Source organism: Ictalurus furcatus, chromosome 20, assembly GCF_023375685.1.
Source record: "Ictalurus furcatus strain D&B chromosome 20, Billie_1.0, whole genome shotgun sequence".
NCBI classification, from domain to species: Eukaryota; Metazoa; Chordata; class Actinopteri; order Siluriformes; family Ictaluridae; genus Ictalurus; species Ictalurus furcatus.
The window spans coordinates 19604780-19622298 of NC_071274.1; the positions used below are offsets into that span (position 1 = coordinate 19604780).

The following is a 17519-nucleotide window of genomic DNA, read 5'->3' on the forward strand; positions in this document are numbered from 1 at the left end:
TAAAGACAGTAAAAATAACATGGGTAAACACATAGCTAACATAAAGTGCTAAAACATGGCACTCAGCCTTGTGAGAAAATAAACGATAAGAAGGGAAGGGAGTTATCTGACCCTCAAGGATTACTCAAATCTCCTCAAGGCATGTTTTGTCTTCACTTTTCGGAAATCTAATTTCCTCTTATACACTGCATACCCCTTTTCATTGTTATCACTATTCATGTTCTATCATCATCATTACCCAGTACTTATTCTGCACGGAGAAGGCTTTCAATTGGTGTGTTGTTTAAGCAAAGGGAAAAATGTGTGGAGCACAAAGCATCACACTCACATCTCTGATGTTTTGGCACCTTTTCACATCCGTGTCCCTGAAGTGAAGCCAAAGCTGGGGGAGCTGAGAGAAAGGAGAGGAAGATGTGAACATCCGAGCCAGCTCGCTGTAATGCAGCTGCTCGCAGATTAGCCGAGTCAGCAAGACACTCGGTGGGCCTGCTGAATGAAAAGTAGTTGTCTATCTGATTGCCTGTCATGTTTGTGTCTCTTCTGGTCCAGGAAGTGCACACTCTCGCCAGGACCATGAGCGATGAGCTGCCTCTACTGACCACCCTCACAGAGAACGCCACTGTGAGTATCCCAGCATTCACACCACACCGAGGCTAAACAACTACACGCTTAGAAAAAAAAAGGCAGCCAAAAGGAACCCATATAGGTTTTAGGTAGAACCCTCTCCCCTATAAAGAAGCCTTGAGGAACTTGAATCTAGCTAAACCTTTCTTCTGAAATTTCAAGATCAAACACAATTCATAACGTTCATGTTTCTGCTTTGTTCAAAAATCACGCATTTTGATGTTTTAGCTAAAATCAGAACAATACTAAGTAGATTTGTTTTCAACATTATTGTTCTTTAGTTTGCCCTTTCCAAAATGTGAGGAGACATTCATTGAGCATTTTTGGAAGGAGTATCCAGTGTCAGCACTATGTAACATTAATAAACAGTACTAGAGCCTTAATATTCCGATTTTCCGGAATGTAGTTCAGATCAGAGTTGGATCTAAATGGAGCACGGATGATCTGTAATAACCATGTGAAATCATTCACTCTTTATATTGTTTCTAGAACCACCTCCCAATACCCAAGCTGTTCCATGATCTCAAAATCGGTACTTTCCTCACCCTGCCTTACGTCAATAGCCTCAACGGATTTGCCGTCTTAAAAGAAGATCCATGTTAAGCAGTTTGCTTTTACACAGGAACCAGCTCTTTGTATCTGTATTCTGCTCTGCTCTCAGCTTTCGAAGCCTCGATGCTGTATGGAGCTGCATCACTCCGAGGCAGTGTAGCTGAAAGAGCAGCAAAATGGCCTGGACGAATTTCTCTCTCTGTCTGCTCACCGAAAGTTCACATCTGAATTTCTCTTAGAAGTGCTGCGTGCATTAGTCATGATGTTACTGAAAATCCTAATGAGTACTGACTTAATGGTGTAATGGTTTCCATTACGCATTACATTAATGAGTATTGGAAAGCATTAACATAATGGAAACCATTAGACCATTAGGTCAATTTCCATTAGCATTTTCAGTTTAAGGCATCATTGCTGTAACTAAGAATTTGAATGTCACAAAGTGTAATATTGTTTTAGAGCTTAAATAATAACAACACGCAACCTTGTTTATTTACTTTTTTTAAATACCATAGCGCTGTTGAATTCTTGATTCTGATTGGTCACAAGGAGTCGATTACAGCAAATGACAGCTTTATGTTCATGCACTCATTCTAATACATTATTGTTTCTGTAATAACTTACGCAGGGAAATATGGTGACGCTTTATGTGAGGAGACATTCATTTAGCATGTTTGGAAGGAGTCTCCAGTGTCAGTGCTTTGTAACAGAGGTAATAACAAGCAATAAAGGAGCTAACCTGTTCCACAGATGGTCCATGATGTTAAACGTAAATTGTAAATACATTTTTAAAAATGTAGCGTTGGATAATTGCTGTGCTATAAGAGGAATAAAACACCTGAATGTTTTGTTTTATTCCTTAAATATTGTAGGGAAATATTTATTGGTACAGGCCAATGACTATATTCAATCATTTTCTTTTAATTCTTTTAATTTCTAATAATTCTTTTTTCAATCCATTCAGTGTGTATCCAGTTCTTTAAAGTCCTCCGACTTCTTTAGTTTTTTTAAATATGGAACACAAACTCCTGTATATAGCCAATGGCATGCTCACATGTTTCTGTATCCTGCTATTTTCTATAAATTTCTAGTAGTTTTATCAAAAAAAGGTTAATGCCTTCAGCTGACAACGGAAGTGGATTTTTCTTAATGGACTGTAAGGTTTTTTTGGGGTTTTTTTGGACGGTTGCTTTTTATTCATTACCATGCTGAGCACTAGTTTTAATGTTTTGTTTTGCAGACTCTAAAGGGAATACAGTATTTGTTGGATTTTCGATGCAGTTAATGCTAAAGACAAGACCAGCACTGACCTGCATCCTTCACATGAAAGCCCCTAATGCCACAGTTAATATTAAAAGCACCTCTGCCCTCATTTTCCATTCAAATGAGCTGCGGAATTGAATTTAGGCTCTATTTAGCATTTTGATTATGGGCCGCTGGTGCAGACTTTTGAGCCAGAACTTATTAATCAACAGTCTCATGCAAAGTTACAGTCATTTTTAGTGCTGGCAAGATGTGTTGGATTTCAAGCTCGTTAAATCTGACCAAGTAATAGTTCCCGTAGTAAAAAAAAAAGGGGGGGGTAATTAATCAGATTTTCTCTGTGATTGTTTTTACTACTACCGTGTTTTCTTTACTACTCCAGTAGTGTTGGTTTCTTGAACGTGCGTGGTTGATCATGCCAGGGAGTGAAGTCAAAAATATTACTGCAAGATTGCAAAATATTCATGAATATGCTTGTTTTTATCATACTCTTCTTGCTTGCTATGGCATTGTGTTTGAAAAAAAAAAGCATCTGTGTAGTTACATTATGGCTTTTAAATTACTCAGCTTAATATTTTAAATGAAGCTAATAATAGTCTATAATACATCTATTTGTCACCAGGTCAAATACAATTTTACATTACAGTATGTTCATACTTTGTACTAGGATTAGTTTATAATGGACTGCGTTTATAAACTGCGCTTTTTTTCGTCGATTTAAATAAATCAGAAACACTTTTTGGGAGTAACTAATGGGAAGTGAACAGCAGATAACAGATTTATCGGCATACGAGAGTCAGTGCATTGATTTTTCTGTGGGTTTGTAGCTGAAATTTGGAATTAAAACAAGTAAAAGGGTTGTTGAGAGAATTTCTGTTTAAAACCCCAGACATACGGCGTTGGGTTGGGCTTCACAGACATCAAAGGGAATAAAAATAGTCAAATAATGTATGTTTAGATGTTAATGGAAAAATAAACAAAATTATTATATCAGTTGTAAATGTGATAAATATTTTTTTAAATGCCCACCCACTGCCTTAATAACATCTTTCAGATATTTTAGGCAGGTTTGTATCCTTAGTTGTGATATTTGTGAATTTTATTTTATATTTAAAAACCATGGAAGATGCTAATTTCTTTCCTTTTTCTTCCAAATTTGGTCGGCTGCCAGTTCCCGTCCACCAGGGAGGGTGAAGGTTAACACTTGCTTACTCAAAGAGACGCGTGAAGCCAACAATCGCATCACAGGCCAGGGTATCACATACAGAGGAAGGACCTATCTGCCCTCTTGGGTATACATTAGCTCACAGATGCCCTCGACTGTCTAGTGTCGCTGTGATTGATAAAGGAGAAAGAGTATACCATCCCTCTCTCCCAGAGATCACTACCAATTTTCCTCCCTTGGCTCCCAGCCATGGATGACTGTAGCATTGTCAGGATTCGAACTCGTGATCTCCCAACAGTAGAATGAACGCTTTTCTTTTGCACCACTCGGGATCCCCCAGGGACGCACTCACTGCATACACACATTTTACATACGGTTAGTCATGCACTGGCCAATAAGCAACCATATTTCTGTTATAATTTCTATTCATAGTGGATTGTTGTACATAATTGCTTATAGCCAGCAATCAGTTACATCATTCTATGGGTTTGTAATAAAATTTGAATAAAAGATTTCATAAAAGTAAAATATTTCACTGCTGATTAAAACCTCAGGTTCATAGCATTGCTAATGCTTGCTCTTCATGAGTCTTTGTTTTCCATAATGGCCAAAGGAAATCTTTTATCCACTAGCAAATATCTGCCTTTAAACACTCTGGGACCACTTTCGCCCAGATATCATTAGCAGTAAGTGCCGGGGTGGGAGTTATTTTGAATACTCTCTCTGCTAATTAGGATGATTAGAATGAATACAGTCACATTTCATGCAACTGGTCCCTTGTTGTATGCTGAACCCTGAATATCCCCTAAACAGACAGGGATCCGGCTCTAGATCAGACTCCGGATCCACCTCAACCCTGACCAAGATAAAGCGGTTATTGAAGGTGAATGAATGAATGAACGAACGAATGAATCTTTCCTTGCCACTATCCCTCAGGTGTACCTCATTTATACTCTAAGTATGTAGACCTGGAACGTGCATGTGATGTACCTTTACAACTTTGATATAAAAGCCAATTCAAGGTATAACAATGGTCCTTAAGTTCCATTATGTACATTAAATTATTTTAAAGGTTCACTATGTGGCCAAAAGTATGTGGACACCTGACCTTCACAGAAGCACACAATTGTATAGAATGCCGCCGTAGCATTACAATTTCACTTCACTGAAACTAAGACGCCCAAGCCTGTTCCAGCATGACAATGCCCCTGGGTACACAGCGAGCTCCATGTAGACATGGTTTACCAAGGTTGGAGTGGAAGATCTCAAGTGGCCTCCTCAGAGCCCTGATCTCAACTCCTATCAACACCACTAGGGTTGTTGCCTAGGGTCACCAAAAGTTCAGAAACACCACTGCCCATGCGGCAGGTTTCCATTCACGCTTCCCTCTCCAGTTTTCGTTTTCTGCCTTTGATCTTGCTGATGCCAGGAACAAATGTGAGCGACCACCTTTAGACCACACAGCTGCTTCCCTCGTCTCCCTCTCCCTCTCTCATACTCACACGCACGCACACACACACACACACACACACACACACACACACACACACATCTACCGTTGTGCGGGTCTTCCATTGCCATCATTATTAACGGTACCAATTAATGCTATGAATACACCTACATCTAACCCTAACCCTAACCTCAGTAATGAAAAGGAAACCTTTTGGCTCTCTTAGTTTTGTTTTTTTGTTGTTGTTGTTTTTTTGCTTTTTTAAATAAAAGCTGCAGTTTCCTCATGGGGTCAAAACCATCAGCTATTGTTAACCTGGTAGAGACATTTGGTCTCCAATAAGATATAAAAAACAAGCCCACACACATACCATACCTGGAATGTGTTTCCACACACAGACCGGTGCTGTCACAGGATGAGAGTTGAATAAACACACTGATAGATTGGCACTGTATTATCTTCTGTTCTTTGGTATCAAGGACAGCAGGGGAAACTATGTGTTTGGAGGTGGCAGAGGGACCTTTATCCTCATTGTGCCTCATTGTGTTTGTATCTCTATTATTCCCTCCAAGCTGTCATTTTAAAATTCATCACATAAACTCTGTGTGTGTGTAGGATGTGCCAGTGGCATCGGCCAGGCCAGATAACTATGTGCTGCTGTTGGTGATGCTGTGTGTTTTCGCTGGAGGAACGTTGGTTCTGCTGTCTGCTCTCCTCATCTTCTGCCATCGCTGCTGTCAGAGTGGACGCCGTTACTCGAGGTGAGATCTCCAGATCTTAAGAGACGTATTTCAACATAGAGATTTACAGATTTTGTTCTCCTACATTTTAAGTAGACAGATTGTATAACTGAACATGATCATGAGTGCACCACAAATAGATCTCTTAACCTACGCATGAACGTGTTTCCAACGTAAGCAGGTGTGCTATTATGCTAACATCATAAGGCTCTATTGATGTTCAAGAAATAACCATCCAATGCACACAGCGAAAACAAAGCTGTCTTTCATAGCAATGGAGAAATCAAAGCCCAGCTGAAAGAAGTCATGAGCTGAACTGAATTACAGACTAGGAGCCCTGTGCGCTTTCAGTGTTCTGCATGCATGGAGAGGCAATCCGATTTAGCTCTTGTATGGCTGAAGCCGATGTGACACTACGTTTATGAGCAACGGAAACCCATCCTGACAGATCTGAAGGGGAGAGTAAATCGACAGTTACATGTATTTCAGGCTAAGCGGAAATAACAGGCATCAGAGTTGTTATGATCAACTGGATTATGAGAGCATTTTTGGTAGAGTATAAACTATATACAGTGCACCCTTGGTAAATATGAGTAAAGAAGGCTGTGAATAATTGTCTTTACTGTTTAACCTTTTGTTTAAAACAAATCACAAAAATACTCTGCTCTTATGGATATCAAACAATTGCGCAAACAACACAGGTTTATCAAAAAAATAAATAAATCTTTGTTAAATATAGGTGTGCAACCATTATGTGAATTCATATGAGACAAATATATTTGAAGTATATTCCAATTGATATTTTACATTTTTAGTACACCTGGGTGACTAGGAACAGGAAATTGTTCAACCATGACTTCCTGTTTCACAAGGGTATAAATATGAGGTAACACATAGGCCAAATTCCCTTAGTCATTCGTCACAATGAGTAAGACCGAGGAATATAGCTGTGATGTGCGGCAAAAGGTTGTTGAGCTTCACAAGATTGAAAGTAAGAAAATAGCACAAGCATTGAAAATGCCCATTTCCACCATCAGGGCAATAATTAAGAAGTCCCCGTCAACTGGAAATGTTATGAATCAACCTGGAATTGGACGCGTGTCTATATCATCTCAACACACTGTGAAGAGGAGGGTTCGAGTGGACAAAACATCTCCAAGGATCACAGCTGGAGAACTGCAGTTGTTAGTTGCATCTTGGGGTCAGAAAGTCTCCAAAACTACAATCTGAAGTCACCTACATCACCACAAGCTGTTTGGAAGGGTTTCAAGAAAAAAGCCTCTACTCTTATCCAAAAACAAACTTGAGCGTCCTCAGTTTGCCAGACACTACTGGAACTTCAAACGGGATCAGGTTCTCTGGTCAGATGAAACCAAAATAGAGCTTTTTGGCGATTTTGTTTTGGGGATGTTTTTCGTCCAGAGGACATGGACATTTTGTTAGGATACATGGCATCATGGACTCTACCAAATATCAACAGATATTAAAAGAAAACCTGACTGCCTCTGCCAGAAAGCTTTAAGTGGGCCGTGGTTGGATCCTCCAGCAGGACAATGGTCCAAAACAACACAAAAATGGTTTACTGACCTTGAAATTTGAAAGATATGGAGAGATTCTGTATGGAGGAATGGTCTCAGCTCCCTTGCCATTTATTCTCCAACATCATCAGGCATTATAGTAGAAGACTCAGAGCTCAATTGTTTGATATCCATGAGTATTTTTGTGAAATTTTTTGAACAAAAGTTCAAAAGATTAAACAATAAAGGCAATTTTCACAGCCTTCTTTGCTCATATTTACCAAGGGTGCCAATATTAATGGAGGGCACTGTATATAGTTTAAAACTACCTCACTTTCTAAATGTTAATAAATAAATATATTGTTTAGTCCCTCTGCCTTTCAGCCTTCCACTTTCAGATCCTTTGTGAAGCTTTTGGACCCTCTTAATAATACTTGTGATTTTTCTTTTACATTAAAAAAAAAACATGGGGAGTGCAAACTTTTGCACTCAACTGCACATGCATGTTAGTCTTGCACTGGTCATGAAGCATATTTCTACACTTTGTTTCTTTTATATAATTGCTTAGGGCCAGCGATGACTTGGAGAAAACCAACACCACATATGTGGAAGAGAGTCAACCTACTCAAGGTAATTAACCAATTAAGAATGTTTTAAGAAATTCTGAAGCCTTCAGTTATTTAGCTTCAATTTTGGGTTCTTTGCACGCATCAGCTCCAGCAGTGGTCTAGCTTATATTCTTCCTGTCCTAATGAATATGATTGTATAGGAAAGTGAAAGCTGGTTCTAGAGTAGCATTCTTAATTTAGTATACCTGACGTACATAATAGGAAATAAATGCGTTCATTTAAACGTTTTCATGTTTCTTTGACAGACATCACCATTAGGATGGAAAGCACAGACACACTCTCCACCTCCAGCTGTCACGGCGAAGAGAACACAGAACGCTTCCAGTCCTCTGTGTACACAGGCCGGCGGGTCTCCTTCAACGAGACGGCCATCTACGAGCAGAGCAAGAAGAACCAGGAGAAAGGCCGAAGGTCAGGGAATATAATAGGTGGGGTTGAGTGGTGTGGGCTGTTTTCTGTCTAAACTGAGGTCAAATCGACATAAAAATCAGTTTGTTCCATTTCCACAAACCTGGTCTAGCATAGCAGAGGTGCCAATTTTGCTTACAGGAAAGTCCTAGCAGGCAGAGATAAAAGACAGAGCTTTAATCACAAAAACCCTAGCGTACGTCAGTGGACGTTTATTTATTTATTTCTGAAATAAAACAGCAAGGCAAACGTCTGGGTGACTTCCTGCATCAGTGAATTATCTTTGGTCTGACTGCTGGGAAAAAAGAAAAGCATGATCCCATATCACTGCTGCAAGAGGTCAAAAGACATAAAAACGGTAATCTCTGGCTAAACCGTAGACGTTGGCATCTCTAACAAAGCCATGGGTTTTAAATTTAGATTTGGTTTGAAATGAACTAACATCTAGGCAGCATAATCTTCTTTAAAAATGTACATATAGCAAGCTTGGCTGATGATTTTCAATATAGTAAAGTATAAATAGAAACTCATGCTGTTGGTTGTTACGGGGAATCAGAAACTTGCATATGTGCTTAAGATATGACTCACAACAGACTTGGCATATTCACTTCCTGCTCATTATAGTGCCTTTAGTCTCTTTTCAATTTTCTTTACAGTTACTTTGAGGTGTTGTGACATTTTGCTGATTTTGAACGAACACAATGAACTAGGTTTACAACAAGAGATTCAGGTTCAGGCGGCCTCTGCGTGAACTTAGTGGTATGGAGAAAGAAAAAAAAAAAAAACCTAAGCAGTCAGCATCTGTTGGACATTCATTCTCGTTCTCTCTTTTAGGTATACTCTTACAGAGGGTGATTTCCATCACTTGAAGAAGGCTCGTCTGACCCACTTGCACATTGCGCCTCAAGCACTGAACATCCTGACCATCATGGAGTGTGACTCACCTGAGAACAGCATCAACCTGCAAGAACATCGGCAGCACAAACCATCCCTATCCATATTTCAGGTAATATACAGACTCGCTCTCAGGTCCTTCACATCGTACACTCCATTCCAAAACCATTTTGAAGTTCGAAATAACATTTATTTGAGTGGTATGGACTCTTTCTATCTATCTATCTATATATATATATATATATATATATATATATATATATATATATATATATATATATATATATATATATATATATATATAAATCCTACACGAGATAGATACACAGTATATTGAAATGCACAATTAATCGATTTTTCTTGGCTTTCTGGTCTCGCTCCAGCAATGAATGGTCTTTCATTTAAGACCAAACTGCTTTGTGTTACATGTGATGCACCATGAAATACTCACGTTTGGTATGGATCCGTGTGTCCATAGCTTGGTGAGGGCACCCTGCCTGAATCTCAAGTGCCCTGGAGTAGCCAGAGCCCAAGCTGTGCACTGCCTGGAGATACACTAAACTCTATTCTGGACACCAGCTTTATTTCCAGCACTGCTGAAGGAAGCTCTGAACCACCTCGATCAAGGACCGTGAGTAACTCATACACTCACAAACAGAGAAACAATGAAATTACCAGAAGTAGTAGTACTGTAGTAGTAATAGTAGAACATAAATTCTGCTTCAAATCTGAATGAGCACTACTGTATAAATATTGTAAGTGTGTATAAGTGTGTTCTGAGAAGCGGGTATAAAGTGGCACTTAAGCTGCCTACTAATTAAAATCAGGAGCCTTTTCAGAGTATACCGCTTGACAGTGAAGACATTACGTTACTCATGAGCAATCACTGCCTCAGGATTCAAATCATCATACAGTACCATGTCATTCTGTCAACTCCATAATACCTCAGCATAAATACTGTACTGTATTGGCTGACCTGTCTTATCAACCATATTTCACTAAGAAATAGTGGACCTTCCGAGAAAGCAAAGTTAGTTCCTACACAAAAAAGCAGCAGCTAAACCTGTCCTTAGTCATAAATTGATTTTAATATGCTGGCTGGGATCCTGCTTGTGTAGCATCTCACTCTTTGTCTCAGATTGAGGCAATGGGAAGTGCTGGATTAAAGATGGAAGGCGACCCTGAATCCTCCCAAGTAGCAGGAGCATGTGGACCATCTGGAGGAGGAGGAGGAGGAGGAGGAGGTGGCGCATCTTCAGGGCAGGGCACCATGCTGCACTTCCTGTCCCGACTCAGGCGGCACGCGAGTCTGGAGGGAGCCAGCCCCTATTTCACCATCAAAAAGTGGAAGCTAGACAGCAGTAACAGAGCAGCCAGTCTGGACATGAGAGGTGAGGAGTGAGCAAAGCATGGTTACCATGTCATTATATCAGAAGAAGCATTTATGGATGGAAATCAAATCCAGATTCTGTTTGGTTTGAAAAGAGATTGTTCTGATCTATTTCCTGCCACTCTTTCAGTCTTTCTATCTGTGCCTGGAGTACCACTATAGAGCACATTTATTCGCTGTTTATTTCACTAAATAAGCCAATCGTAAATGATAGAGGCATAAAGAAAGTAAATATTTCGACCATGCAAGGCATGGTGCTCTAGGAATCAGGTAGGAATGAATGAATGGCTAAAGATCCATCTGAACCCAGCAACTAGTCAGCAACCAGAACACTTCATTCATTTTGGAGTTGTGCTGGGAAGTGGGAAGACCTAAAATGTTGACAGTCTGGGGTTCCTTGCTGATTTGTGTAGGTCATGTTGCTCTTGAGAAACACATGACAGCTACAGGAAAGGAAGCTTTAACCGCCACGTAGGGATTAACGAACGGGCCGTTGGAGGCCAATCAATCCTGAATCAATAAGTGTGTCGTTAGAGTAGCTGAGTGAAAGCTGACTGTGAGATTAAAAGTGGCTGCAGACAGAACAGGGGAAGATGAAGAGATTCTGCCTGCTAAATTAACGTCATATAAATTGTGTTATCCTTCACCTTATGTGCAAGGTCAGCAAGTGTGGCATGTTCATTTCCTCTTAATGAGGCCTAGATAAAATTACACACTGTTATTACTGGAGCACAGGAGCATAGCTTGACCACACAGTCTGAACTTAATGACCTTTCGGTCTTTTGGTTCATTGTGTGCATACTTTCTTTCTGTCAGGACAGAAAGAGTATCATCATGTGGCTGAGAAAACCCATTTGGAAAACTGACTTCCAGTCCAGAATGCTTGTTTGTGTTTGGATGGGTCTCCTGTCTCCCAGATCCTGGGAGTGGATAAATGGATTAATCTTACCGAATACACCTTTTAAAGCTTTCCTTTCCTCCCTTCCATTCTTTTGTGCTCTTCCCCTCTCTCAGGTTCTCCGCGGAGGCGAGCATTTCAAAGACAGAGAGCAGCAAGTGAGACTCTGGAACAGGGGGGGGAGGACTTCCAGCAGCCGGGAGCAGGTGGAGGAAGTGATTTTTTGTTGCGTGTCAAACCCTCTCAGCCACAAGCTGACCCCCCAAGACGACTCTCTGCTGGCTCTTTGGAGTCGTCGACTACAGGCTGTCCACCCCCAACAGGCCCACTCAGGAGGTACGGTACTTTCATCTACTCAGTGTGTCCACATTGTGAGGCACTTGCTTTCTTCAGGTGCCTCAGGTCTATCTGCATCCTTTACCTTGTGTGGACAGTCATGGAACTACAAAAAGAATTTGTTCTGCAATATGTAAACATATTCTCACTATATGTTGCAGACAGAAATATAAAATGTGGAAATGAAATGTTTTGTCTGTCCTTATGTGAACTCAATCAAAAAAAAAGTTGTGTTTTTCCTACAAGTGCTTTTGGATGCAATTCCAATCGAGTGAAATGTTACACACAATGATAAAGAGCCCAAAAGCCTGCTGGGGCTGACTGCCCAACCATAAATGTTGTGTGACCAAAGACTGTTATGACTCAGGTCTTATTTTCTTTGACTTTGGTTCCCTGTAGGTTAGAAGTAAAGGCTGTTTTGGAAGTAAATCTAAGGGCTGAAGACAACAGGACTCAAACAGCCCACAAGTTACCAGAATCCATCGGGTCTCAAGCGGAGGAAGAAGTAGAGGAGAATGGAGCTAATGGAGGGATTATACTAGGAGCAGTAGGAGGAGAAGGAACTAGCGCTGAAGGAGCGTCTGAATTTGGTTTAGTCAACAGACAGGAAAGCCTGGAGCAGCCCAACATGTACCGGGACATCTGGAGCCTACGAGCATCACTGGAACAGTATGCTTCCTCTGACCTGAGCAGCAATGACAGAGACTCCACACGCAGTGATGCTGACAGTGTCTGTTCATTAGGGGGCCTTGGTGCCTCCAGAACAGGTATACCCAGTTACCAATCGCAAGACATAGATGATGAGATTGATGGGGATGGTGAGCTTCCGTATGATGATGTGGTCAGAGAGGTTAGCGGCAGAAGGAATGGCAGGGAGAGTGTGGATTCAGAGAGAGGCAGTGACAGTGAGGCTGGAAGCAGGAAGCTTCTGCAAATGGACAGCGGCTATGCTTCCATTGAAGCTCCATGCAAAGCACCAGAGGAACTACGACTTTTTGGAAGCACGTCTGGTAAGACAGCATCAGAACGGCGCCGGTTCTTTACAAATGCTGGCCGCAAGGGGACGGTGTGTGAGAGTTTTGAGACTCGACTGTTCAAGGAGGAGCTGGAGGATGAAGCTTCAGAAACCAGCATTAGCACAGAGCCAGAGTGTCCCAGTACCATATCCCAGGGGGAACCGAGCGTCTCACTCAGAGACACACCAGAAGTGCAGGCAGAAACCAAACCCAGGCCGCGCTTTCGTCGCAGAGACTACAGCATCGATGAGAAGACCGAGGCCCTGTTTAATGAATTCTTGCGTCATGATCCACAGTTCGACCAGCAGGGTTCACCTTCTCTACGGCACAGACATCGCTCACGGATCCACCTGCGCAAGCAGTGGCAACGCACCAAGCAGTACAGTGATCCCGGAGCTGCTCGCTACTCACCATCCCTGGAGAGACAGCGCAGTTACGCACTGCGGAGAGGAGACAGCGCCAACTACCCATTGGACACACGGTACCACAGCACCCTACCACGCATTGCTAGTGCTGCAGATGAGGAGGCCAGTGAGGGAGCAGCCAGTGAAGGCACTGAATCACCCAAAACACAGGGCTCTGGTCCAGCTCCTGAAGATAACTCCAATAACAGCAGTAACAACAGTAGTCCTGTGGTAAAGTTACAGGAGGATTGTCCCACCTTGCTGTTTTCCACCCCCTCAATAGACAGCACCATGGTGGACTCTGGGATACTGAAGGATTGTGGGAGTGCTGGGCATCCCACAGAGACACATAGATGGTCGGTTATGGACCCCAATTCTGTAAAGACAAGTAACAGCCAATGGAACACAGGCATTCACATTCCAGAGAACAGATATAACATGGATAAGGACCCTATGGACAAAGGCTACATGCATAGTGTACTGGCACCCAGTCCATCAGATAAACTGGTGAGCAATATAGATGAACGACTATACACCAGCCTGAGGAGGACTCAAGGCAGTCAGGAATGCATGGTGAGTGTGACCCGCACCTCCCCAGACCGCAGCCAGGACTAAGAGCATGATGAACAGCAGCATTCAATGGCTGGCGAAATCAGGAGGACACCTCAGAGTACAGGAGAGAATAACATGAACTTGTGATGTTACGGCAACCCAATTACACACTACCACAACCTCAACCATTTTCAGATAAATAATGCATGTCCTTTCCTTATTATTGCAGTGTTAAGCGGGTTTGCTGCAGTCTCAAACTAGGGAAATGTCTTAAAACGTAGTAAAAATCCATATGCAGACAATGATATTAAAAAGATGAGTATTTTTCCCCCCATGTATAGGTCATGTATGTTAACACCACTTGCAAATTGCACTATGAAAACTAGATAAACTAGGGTGCTTTGGGAAACAATTACAATTACAGGACAATTCAGAGTAATAAACACAAGCGTCAACTGCATTTTTGTTAATTACAAATTATGATAAAAGTTTTTTGCTCTCAAAAAATTAAATAGAATAAAAATAATTAGGCAGAGTTACTTCTTCCAGAGGAAGCCCAAACCTAGCACTCCATTATTTTCAATCACAGCTTTCATATAATGCTGATTCATAATCCTCTTTCCTCATTCATGCCTGAGATTAAAGCACTTCATCCACAAAATATTTCCCCATTTGAGGATGAGTTCAAAAATCAAGTTAAGAGCCTACATTTGAAACTAGCAGGCATATACCCAAAGCTCCTCAAACAACACTTGCTTTAGCTTTGTTGATGCTAAAGGCTGCATTACATGGACTGATCTGCCATGATCTTGCGGTTGCAGACAAAAATCAGAACTTGTGAAAGATTTCCTTGGGTCCTTGGTAAAAAAAAAAATGGTGGTTCTAGATCACTTAATACGATGTACTCACCAGCCAGTTTGTGACGGATTAACAACGTCTAGCGAAGTGTCAGAAACTTGGGACCAAAATAATTGCAATTGCTGCTATGATGTGCATCTGAAAAGCCACTTATATTAGAATGTTTTCACTTATCGAATCACGGGACTATCGTGAGAGAATCGCATAAAGTCTTAATTGATACGATTTGACCAAGGAAACGTAAAACAGCACTTTGGATTGAAGGGAGCTGAATTTATTGTTTCCTACTATTAATTCTGCTCATTTCATTTTTCAAGTGTCCTTGTTGGTATGATATAAAGTTAACTGGCATCAATCCTGGGAGGTGGGCCCGTGGTGTCAGACATCTTTCAGGGTTCTGTCTAAGTAGTCAAATAAATAGTCACTTTCCATTTTATACCGTAATATTATTTATTGATCTTTTTTCAGTCCTAATTTTAATATTTATTAATGTCCTATGATCTATAAAGAGAACTAACACAGCTAAGCAGACATTAATCATGACTAAGGGGATGGGTAAATTGCCCAGAGCTTGGAGAGCGTGTGATATTGATTGTCCAGATCTCTGGTATAAAAAATATCTTTAAATTGTTATTTGTGCAACATTAAATACAGAGAACTAAATTACAGTATTCAATTCACTGATGACTGAATTTACAGAACCAACTCTAATAAAACGACGATGTTATTCCAAACATCAAATTACTTTACAATGGTTTATATGATGGAAAACAAGCCTCGGGTTATTTAGTTTTGATGAGCAAGCATTTAAAAAAAAAAGAAAAGGAAAAAAAAAAAAAAAAAGAAAAGAATGGTACCAAGCATCACTGGTCCTTTTTTCATGAGAAAGGCTGTTGTATAACAGATTCGCCCTGGGTCTAACACCTGAAGCATCTTAAACAGGTCTGTGCATTGCACATTAGTCCTTGTGGACATTAAACTGTCAGAGATCGATGACAACCCCATCTCTCATTTTCTTTCTCTTGGAACTCTTTGTTCTCATATTACATATTGATTAGTAGCAAAGAAAAAAACAGCCCTTAAACAGCAGTGATGAGACAGACAGAAGAATGGTTTTGCTACCCGGGGGCTGATGATGCAGTGATCACAACCTTAGAAACTTACATTAAGTAGACGTGAAGCAGTCACGTCATAGTTCGTAACAAGATGTATTACATCACACAGCACATGGCAGATCAAACGTTTTTTTTTAGTCGTAGTAAAAAAAAATCTATACCAATTCTTTACTTGAGTAATTGCAGAAGTAATTTGTAATAGATCATTCAATTGAAAGTGAAGGTCCATTCACTATAAAAATGCTTAAGTACTAAGTTACTTGTAATAAACTACTTAAGTAATATAGGTCATATTAAACTTGGAGGTGACCCTAGATGCAGCATACATTTGAATACAGAGTCAATGAATGTGTCTGCAATATTTAGTGGAGTCAGAAATGTAGAGGAATAAATAAAATTTAAAAAAAATTTACATAAATGCTCCAATTAGGTACTGACGCACAGTGGTCATGTGTACATGTGCTTCGTTGATCTGCATTAGGGTACCCTGTGGGTGCCATTTAGCCCTTGAAACACTTAAATTATACTTTACTTTTATCATTGTTCTACAAAAACATGTATTTAACCAGACAAATAATGAATTAACCTATTTCAGACAACACACTCATATATATATATATATATATATATATACACACACACACACACACACACACACACACACACATTATATATATATATATATATATATATATATATATATATATATATATATATATATTTACATGGTTTCTGTGCTGACTGACAACGGTGTGCTAATAAATAAATAAGTAACATGGTTGGCTAGCATCCATGCTAATTGAGGACATTGGGGACTTTCAAATTATTTACTTTAAATATATATATTTTTTAAAATACGTTTTTCCTTAATCAATAAGTTGGTTAAAAGGGTTTTACTTTTAAAGTGACCCCATAAAGCCAATATCAATTATATATATATATATATATATATATTATATATATATATATATTCCCTTAATCATCAGAAAATTTGGATGATGTAACTTCCTGTTGGACATGTTATGTAGAACATTCCAAATATTTCCATAGTATTTGGAGAATACTGTGGGACAAGACTAAAATGTAAAATTTCATATAACCTATACTCACAGAAAAGGATGTTTCAAGCACGAAATGTTAAATGGATAAAATGCAAAGAAATCATTTTTTAAAAAAGCATTTTAATTATTAAATTTCAAGGGCAAAATGCAAAAATATTTTTATGGAATAAACACACATGGGTTGTTGTTAAGGGCACTTTAGCGGTTTTTAAAATTTCTTTTACCTTTATGTACATATTATGTAAATGTAATATGAGTGGTACACAAAAGGCCTCCTAATCATGGAATCACCCCTCCAAAAGGATAAGTGAAAAGATCATTGCTATGGTAACAGAAGTAAGCACTCAAGAGGTCATGGCACCAACTTTGACCCTCCATCTGTTGGATACCCCCCCCCCCAAAAAAGCTTAATCCAAAGTTTGAAAACTGCCTGACTTAACCTGCCACCTACAATCATGTAGAACCTTACTCAGACTGCAGCGTGGCTTTTCAGTTTTATTTTTATTTGAAGCATTTGATGTTCAATGACAATCACTCATTGAAGCTAACTCTTCTAACAAATGGCCAGGTAGACATTTGAAGCAATACACCATTTATACAATGTCATATCAAATGTTACCCCACACAAATGTAACAAATATCTGATG

General features: G+C 39.9%; 1 protein-coding gene across 1 annotated transcript; it reads left to right on the forward strand.

The window, feature by feature from the left end:
• The first annotated feature begins 332 nt into the window (after window positions 1–332).
• Window positions 333–13901, forward strand: LOC128624040 (voltage-dependent calcium channel beta subunit-associated regulatory protein). Its single transcript, XM_053651319.1, has 9 exons — window positions 333–621; window positions 5670–5815; window positions 7880–7941; window positions 8186–8351; window positions 9183–9354; window positions 9721–9873; window positions 10381–10633; window positions 11647–11866; window positions 12266–13901. Exons 1-9 carry the CDS (start codon window positions 526–528, stop codon window positions 13899–13901), a joined length of 2904 nt encoding a protein of 967 aa, XP_053507294.1. The 5' UTR covers window positions 333–525.
• Window positions 13902–17519: the final 3618 nt, after the last annotated feature.